The sequence below is a fragment of the Pagrus major genome, chromosome 15, assembly GCF_040436345.1.
Source record: "Pagrus major chromosome 15, Pma_NU_1.0".
NCBI classification, from domain to species: domain Eukaryota; kingdom Metazoa; phylum Chordata; class Actinopteri; order Spariformes; family Sparidae; genus Pagrus; species Pagrus major.
In genome coordinates, this window is record NC_133229.1 from 12853688 (window position 1) to 12861729 (window position 8042).

The 8042-nt window shown below is 38.2% G+C and overlaps 1 protein-coding gene across 2 annotated transcripts; it reads left to right on the top strand.

Moving 5' to 3' along the window:
* The first annotated feature begins 1711 nt into the window (after positions 1-1711).
* Positions 1712-6798, top strand: LOC141009664 (interferon-induced, double-stranded RNA-activated protein kinase-like). Of its 2 annotated transcripts, XM_073482356.1 has the most exons (15): positions 1721-1887; positions 2643-2772; positions 2887-2958; positions 3178-3245; positions 3352-3430; positions 3691-3725; positions 3821-3911; positions 4162-4220; positions 4293-4427; positions 4495-4623; positions 4714-4915; positions 5009-5152; positions 5539-5640; positions 5847-5909; positions 6004-6796. In XM_073482356.1, exons 1-15 carry the CDS (start codon positions 1778-1780, stop codon positions 6133-6135), a joined length of 1551 nt encoding a protein of 516 aa, XP_073338457.1. In that variant the 5' UTR covers positions 1721-1777; the 3' UTR covers positions 6136-6796. The 2 variants fall into 2 exon arrangements, with proteins under 2 accessions (XP_073338456.1, XP_073338457.1); XM_073482355.1 differs by having other exon boundaries at positions 1712-1887; positions 4162-4427; positions 6004-6798.
* Positions 6799-8042: the final 1244 nt, after the last annotated feature.

Genomic DNA, 8042 nt, shown 5'->3' on the forward strand with positions numbered 1-8042 from the left:
AATGAAACATGAAATTAAAGTTGATCGTCTTTATAAAAAGCAACTTTTACATTAACTCACATCTGTCTAGCTTTTTAAAATAATCATGTGCCGCTTCATTTCTGTCAACAGTTGGCATTTTCTTCTATGCTGGTAATGGATGAATGTGTTTATTAGATGTCACTGTACAGCCTTTGTTTTGCACTGAATATATTGATAATTGTTATGGTCACCAACAGGGCAGTAGTGAGGCTGAGGTTTAGGGGGGTTTGCACTTAAAACAGCTTCAGCTGTGAAGCCTCAAACAATGAGGAGTCCAAACAGGACAAGCAAACTCAAAATGGACTTGGAAGAGTGCACTTGTACACTTGTGATGCTTAAAGATGTGTGTCGCAGCACTATGACTGTAAACAATAGGCATGAACATCAGTCGTCATCAGTCAAGCATGATAATTTGTCATATTTATACTATATAACTTGTACTTACTTACTACTAACAAATAATCATGTCCTGTGTTATTACATTGTCAGCTGCTAATGAAATACTGTATTCTGTGCTGGAAATGTTTAAACATGATGTCACATCACACCTTTTGTTTTGTAATGAATTTGGATGGATTGGAAAATAAAATGTGAGAAACTAGGGTGTAATGGTCGTTGTACTTTGTAAAGTTTTACATGTACTGTTGTATTTTGTATAATTTGTGAATGTTAGTGGCAGCTGGATGATTTGAAGTCCTCAACTGGTGATCTGCTTTGTTTTTACGTTCAGAAGAGTTTGTATTGGACTTCAATCAGTCATTCCTGCACTAAATGCTTTTACTTCATGATTCTGTTAGAAACCCAAAACTGAGAGCAGGATGGTTGTGGTCAGATATGAAGATTCAGCATTACATACAAGTGACACTTAGTATAGAAGTATTTTCTCTCAAGATCAAGTTGGACAAGTAAGTAGGACTAGGAGTTAGGAAACAGGCTGCAGGAGCAAGGAACTTTGAGTTTGGCCTATACCATTTACAGGTATAGGTAAGGCTGAGCCACAGCAACTGAAGGCAGCTACAGCATGAGTGGGTGCACCCTCTGCTGGGCCTTTTGCTGTTGTACAATGCTATGACCAATTCACCACTTGATCACACTCACCCAGCTCAACCACAGCATCAGCAATGCCTTTATCTACAGCCATGTCCATAGTCTAATCCCAATAAAGGTGACTGGGCCTTTGCTGTCCAGGCCCCTCAGCTGTGGAACTGCTTTCCTGGAGATGTTAGGCAGGCAAACTCAGTATCTTCTTTAATATCTCCACTTCAGGCTCACTTTTATCTCATAGCTGTTTCTTAAAGGGGCACTGTGTAAGTTTGGAGAAGAAATTCAAACTCAGAATTTTAACATTTACAGTATCAATGAGGTAATAATACAAACTCAGCAAATTGGTTTTTTTTTCCAAGCTGCTCTCAGAGGACAACAAAGTCCCCAGGACACTGTTTGAAGCTAAAAAGGTGGCAGGGTCAGCCACATATAAACAAAGTAATTGTGTTGTCCTTTAAGGTCAGTTTGTTTGTTTTTCCAGTCATGAAAATGAAGAAAGTTTGTTTATTCAGGCATAAAATATTCAGTACCTGAAGATCTTTCTCTTTAAATGTCTTCCCCTGAACCACACAATGCACCTTTAACACCCACATGACGTAAACAGAGAAATCGAAACTGAAGTATTAAAGTCAGATGACCGGCCGGAACACGCGACAGTGGAAGAGAGACTGACAGACCCATCTCAACTGTCGACAGCTTTGGGTAGTCATTCATGATGGACGAAAGAAACTGGATAGATAAACTAAATAATTATACACGGAAAACACGCAGTGAGCTGCACTATGAGGACCTCGGCTCTGTTGGCCCTGAACATGACAAAACGTGAGTAGATTCACTACCTGCGGGTTGTGCATGTCAAGGGATTGTTTTGTTTTTTGCTGGGTTTTTTTATTCTTGTACTAAAAACCACATGGAAATCGCTTGAGGAATCTTAAAGCTCAGCTAATAGGGTGTTGCATGTATGAGTCCTAAAACCCGGAATTGAGGAAGCATGTGTGCACTTCCGGCTCCCTTTTCTCAAAGTCAGGGGTTTATGAATGGGTTTTCGGTTAAATACCTGAAATAAGGTGTGTAGTTGACACACGTTTTGTTCTACGACATACACGAGACAACAGCAGTTGTCGGGGACATTAGACGTGATGGTGTGATGATGAACCTGAAGCAACAGTGTTGCCAGATCCCCTTAGAGAAAGAAGCAAATTTATTTTTTATTTTATTTTTTATTTTATTTTTAAACTTTTTTTACACATTGCAGTTTACAACAGGTAACAGGACAAATGGCTATACCTTTTTTTTTTAAAGGTCCAGAAGCCAGAGAGGCCACTTTTGACCTGTTTACTCGTTCATACTGTACAGCAGCCTTTTCATAAATACTGGACCCTGTCATTTTACATTTTTCTTTTATCTCTTTATCTCTACAGCCTTTGAATTGTACAATACTTCAGATCGTGAATAACCTTGAGGAGTCCCACAGCTGACACAACATGAATGATTGTTACCCCTTACAAGCGAATTGTGCAGATTCATGTAATATATTGTACCTTACCTGTATAACAAATACGATTAATCCTCTACAGATTCACCCAGAGGGCAGTCCTGAATGGTATAGTGTATCCGGAAGGTGTTGGGAAGACCAAGAAGGAAGCCAAGCGTAATGCAGCTAAAAATGCCCTGCAGTGCTTGCTAGAGATCAAACCTCAGGACTCAGTAAGATTATAGTTCCTCTTTGCTTGACTCGAGCATGTTAGGTAGTAGGTGTTTAAAAGTTAAGAACCAATTCATGGCATGTATCTCCTTGATGTATTTGTATCCTCTTGACAGACAGAAAATGCTGCAGAAGCTTCCACTGCACCTTTTCTTCAGAAGCATGAAGCAGCCAAGCTCGATCATGAGGTACGTTAGAGTGAAACTACAGAAGTCAGTAGTTATACACAACTAGTTTAATTTGGCTTAATTGTTGCCCCAGAACACTCATGCTGTGCTGACTAATATGAATTAGTCAAATTTACTCGGTTATCACCAATATGTTCCTCTTACTCCTTCTAATTAAGTCTTACACAAGATGCACTGCTAACAGTTAAACATAATCAATTCATGCTTTTTGTTTTTAAGACAGGGGATGGGAAACACATTTCATCAAGTCAACAAGAGGAGGAATTTAATCACAATGTGTTTGACCGGTGAGCATAAACAGTGGCAACAAATAGCTTAGTTTTGATTGTTTTGATTTTGTTTGGTTGTTAAAGGTTTAACAGTGTCTGTTTTGTCTCTGTGTTATTTTGATAGGACAAAGCTCTGGAGTGTGAGAACTACAGATGAAGGTTTTACAGAGGCAGCCTTCACCAAAATGGTTATGGACAGAGAGGTATTTGTTATTTCTTCTCCTTTATAATCATCAACACTATGTTGCCAGCTTATAAGATACACAAGTACACACAAGTAAAACTAATGCAATCTAATACAACAGTCCTGTATAAGTCCTATCTTCAAGAAAGTTATGATGTTCAGTTTTTGTTGAAACTGTTTTTAAAAAGCGTTTCTGTAATTTAGCCTCAATATAACACAATACTATTCAACAGAACCAAAACGTCTAACATTATGTCAAACACTTTATGTGCATTTTAGGTATCTGACCGATCCACAGCACAATCAGCTGCATGGTGAGGCACTTGCAGAATTGTCATTAGTAGGATAGTAAGCCACTGAGTGAAACACTCAGAAAGCTGTACTAATGTCCCTCATTCTTTTTCCCTAGGGAGTCCACTGACTACTTATCACAAGGCTCGCCAATGGACACACGTAGCTCAGGATTTTTCACTGATCCATCATTCAATTGGGAGATTCAGGTTTGTACTTAAAAACTGTTTGTTTAAAAACTGTGATAGTCAATGGAATAATCGTCCTCTTATATTCTTCTGACTCTGTATGTGGAGAGAACAACAGAATGGTAGCAGTGGTACAAGAGCAAGAAAGTTTATTCCCAAAGACAATATACTACTTGGCTGGATGACACGTTGTATGTTGTAGTTCTTAAAAAGTACAACTTAATAATCATAACAAGGTTTAATATTTATAATCTATTTTATTATTCTCAAGGGTTCCTTTGGAAAAGAGAGTGTGGGAAGTAATCTGAATGAGAGATTCACCAAGTCAAGGTATGAAAAGAAATTGCAATGTACAGTAGCATGCATGTTTTATACTAACATGGTCTTAAATCTCTCTTCCAGCGATAATCTGGGCAAGTTTGCTTCAGAATTTGATCGTATAGAGGGTCTTGGCAGTGGAGCATTTGGTTGTGTTCACAAAGCAAGACATAAGGAGCTGGACAAGTACTACGCTGTAAAGATTGTTCGCTGGGCAGAGTAAGTATGCAGTAGTATGTGCTTTATTTGTGCAAGTACTGTTAACTGAATAATTTTCTTCAATCAGAAAATCTCTTCGAGAGGTGGGGGCATTATCAGACCTCCTCCATCGTAATATCGTTAGATACTACACATTTTGGACTCAGGATTCAGGATACCAATGGGACCTTTTAGTTGGTAGTTCCAGCTCTTCCAAGTAAGTCCCATGCACTTATGTTAACTTTTAACATTTTGTTTCAAGGTGAAGGTGATTAATTGTATCATTTCTCTTGACTTACTTTCAAAGGTCTTCTATCAGTATTTCATCGACAAAGTACCTCTACATTCAGATGGAGTTGTGTGACACCAAAACGCTCAGAGTGTGGATTGATGAGAAGAACACTCAGCGAGCCTCCAAGAGAAGAGAAGTTGCTCTAACTTTTGCTCAGCAAATAGTCAGTGGAGTGGAGTACATTCACTCCAAGAATCTCATCCACAGAGACCTGAAGGTGAGATGAAGTGAATATAATCATTCATTACATTGATCACCAGCCATGAGTGAAGCTACATGTATGTTTGTTTGTTTTTCCCCCCATGGTTAGCCTGCCAACATCATGTTCGGTCAAGATGGGGAAGTGAAGATTGGAGACTTTGGCCTGGTCACTGCTGAGAATGACGACGATGCTGAAACCCCGATCGTGAGGACGGCGTACAAAGGAACCCCCTCTTACATGGCTCCTGAGCAGGTGAGATGGTCTATCCTGACATTTACTGTAGATTCTTCTGTATTATTACATATCTGCTGCCAAAGGGAGACATTAAAGGTACCCTGTTGAGATTTTTAACCAGTAGTTTCATTTGTGGTGCTCACAGCATAGGATACATCAAAGTATGTTATTATGATTCATTGCTACTTCAAAGAGAAAGAAAAATTAAGTTATGGTCTGTTTTGCGATTTTTTGTATAGATTTAATGTACTATAATATGTTTGTTTGTACAGACATAACATCTGTAGACACCAGAATGGCTTCATGAACTACTGGATTATTTGCAAACAGTGCCTTGTTATTTTTAATATAAGAGAAGACAATAAGTTGCCTTTTGTTAATACTGTGTTCTTGTTTTACAACAGAAGAACCAGATGACTTATGACCACAAAGTTGATATATTTGCCGTGGGGCTGATATTCTTCGAACTTTTTTGGAAAATATCTTCTATTCATGAAAGGCAAACGGTGAGTTGTTCAGTCACAATCCAAAATTGTATTTAGTGTGTATTTATCAGTAGTTAATAACCTGCAATGTGTATTCTTTTTAGCTCTTTGTCAAAAGCATTTTTTAAAAGCAAATATCTTATAATTATGTAAATTCAACTAAGCATTGTTTTAAATGATCGTGTGCGTCAAGCCAGTGACAAGTTCTTTCTTTTTTGTCACTGCAGGTTTGGACCAAGATCAGAACACAGAACTTTCCTGAAAGGTTCACTCGCAATTTTGCTCAAGAGGTATATTAATTTTTCCTTTTTGTTAGTGGGGTTGCAATATGGATATATTGTCAGTATGTTTATGTTTTGTTTTTTTTGTTTTTTTTTCCTGCAGTACATCATAATAAGGTCAATGCTGTGTGCCAAACCAGAACAACGACCTGAAGCAAGTAAGCTCAGGACAGAATTGGAAGAGTGCACTTCCAGACTGAAAACTCAGCAGGACATAGGCAGCAGGTCTTATTGATAATCCAAAGGGCCATCTTTGTAAATCATGTACTTCAGAGGATGTTGTTGAGTCTACAGATTGTAAGGCCCACTGAGGCAATGTGATCTTTTGACTTGAACTAGCTATGGTCTGCTAAAGTTAGCAGCAGTTAGTGGTCACTCTGGTATTATACTGACCCCCATTTGTTTCCAGTTTGGATATGACAAGTGGCCAATTCTTCATATTGTACCTCTTAAGCAGCTTAGATTGGTTGTCTGACCAACTTGTACTTGCAGTATGGTTTTTCATGCAAATTACAGAAGCTTTAATTTCTTTTACTGATTCATCTATTTACATGTCATTTAAAGTATGAACGAATAATGATAATACTTTCACAGTAGAGCTAAAACCATGGGGGAAAATATTTACAAGCTTATTTTAGAGTATAGTCATTACAAAAGTATCCTACATGTTTATTTTTCAGTGTATTTGAAACATACAATATGTTCAATACAATACTGTGCAGATACATTTTCAGCCAATGTCAACTTTTGATAAGTTTAAACCATGTAACTGAAATGTTCTGACATTACAGCAGTAATGTACTATTTCAAGGACAACAGCATTTTCACTAAGTCCATATGAAATAATGTATATTTTGTTTTTTATTAAAAAATAAACAACTTTTATGGCTTGAAATGTTTAAAATGTGTATTTGCAGTTTTGTTCACGTAATTAGTATTTGAATACACCACAAGAGGGCAGTCTTGTCTTCTTAATTTTCATTTATATCACACAATTCTCTGCTTCCCAAGATTATTTTTCTGACTGTTGTGTTTTGATGTTTGAATAATGAGAGAAACGAGAGAAATAGAGACAACATAACTTGTTTTTCTGATGAGAGAAACAACATTCACCTTTATCCAAACCAATGGTTAAACATTTCAAAGAAATGATCATGCAAAACATAAGTGCATAGTGGTTCAGTCTGGGATGATGTAAAACAGCAGATTTTGTACACATACAGTACATGGTTGTTGTTGTTGTGTTTTGTAATGTGGCCTGTAGGGGGAGCTGTGGCTCTATGGTGCTCAGGCTGCTCACAGTGTGGCTGCAGACTGCAGGCCTCCTCAGCCTGTGGGAGAGAAAGGTTTATTCACAGTGAGAGGGCCAAAACCGAGGGAGCTGTGTGACATTTAATCATGCCTCCAGCGCATGCTTGATGATTAGCATCTCTGTGGAAAACAACAGTAACAAGTGCCAAATGCAGGATCCCACACAATCACCTGGCCCTGGTGCACACAGTCACATAGGCCCCCGGTAATCAGCACAAAATCAGCTCCTGCAGCTCAGTATGGTAACTCAACAATCACCACGCTGCAAAAGTGGCCTAAAATGTGCTTTGTGTCTGTGAATAGAGGCCACAGTGTAGGTGGATCGACTGCCTTGAGGTAGATTGAATAACTTGGTGATAACTTCTGTCTTCTCAGTCAGAGACTTGCTGTAAAAAGGAGGTAAAAGGCTGCTGACATAGACAGTTTGTAGATCCAGGATTACCTTCTCCTTCCTCCAGACAGTACAGTTTATTTTGAACCTTGCATGCTGATATTCCCCTCAAATCTTTGGGAGTAATTAGGATCTCCAGGAGGTCCGTCTGAAGTCCAAGATTTAATTTGCAGTGATTCTTGTCTCAAAAAATGTAATAACATTACGAAAATTTAAAAACTGCATTGTTGAATGATTGTTTGGCCACGTGGGGGCAGCATAACCAACTGAAAACACATTGACATATTAACATAAGAAGTTGATTTGGTGAACACGTTCGGTAATAGTTTACTGGTTACACATCGAGCAACCATATTGTAACTTAAGCATTTATCTAGAGTCGTGTTTGTGTCTATCTGATGAACATAAGTCCAATATACACCAACTCCTAAGGAAAATAT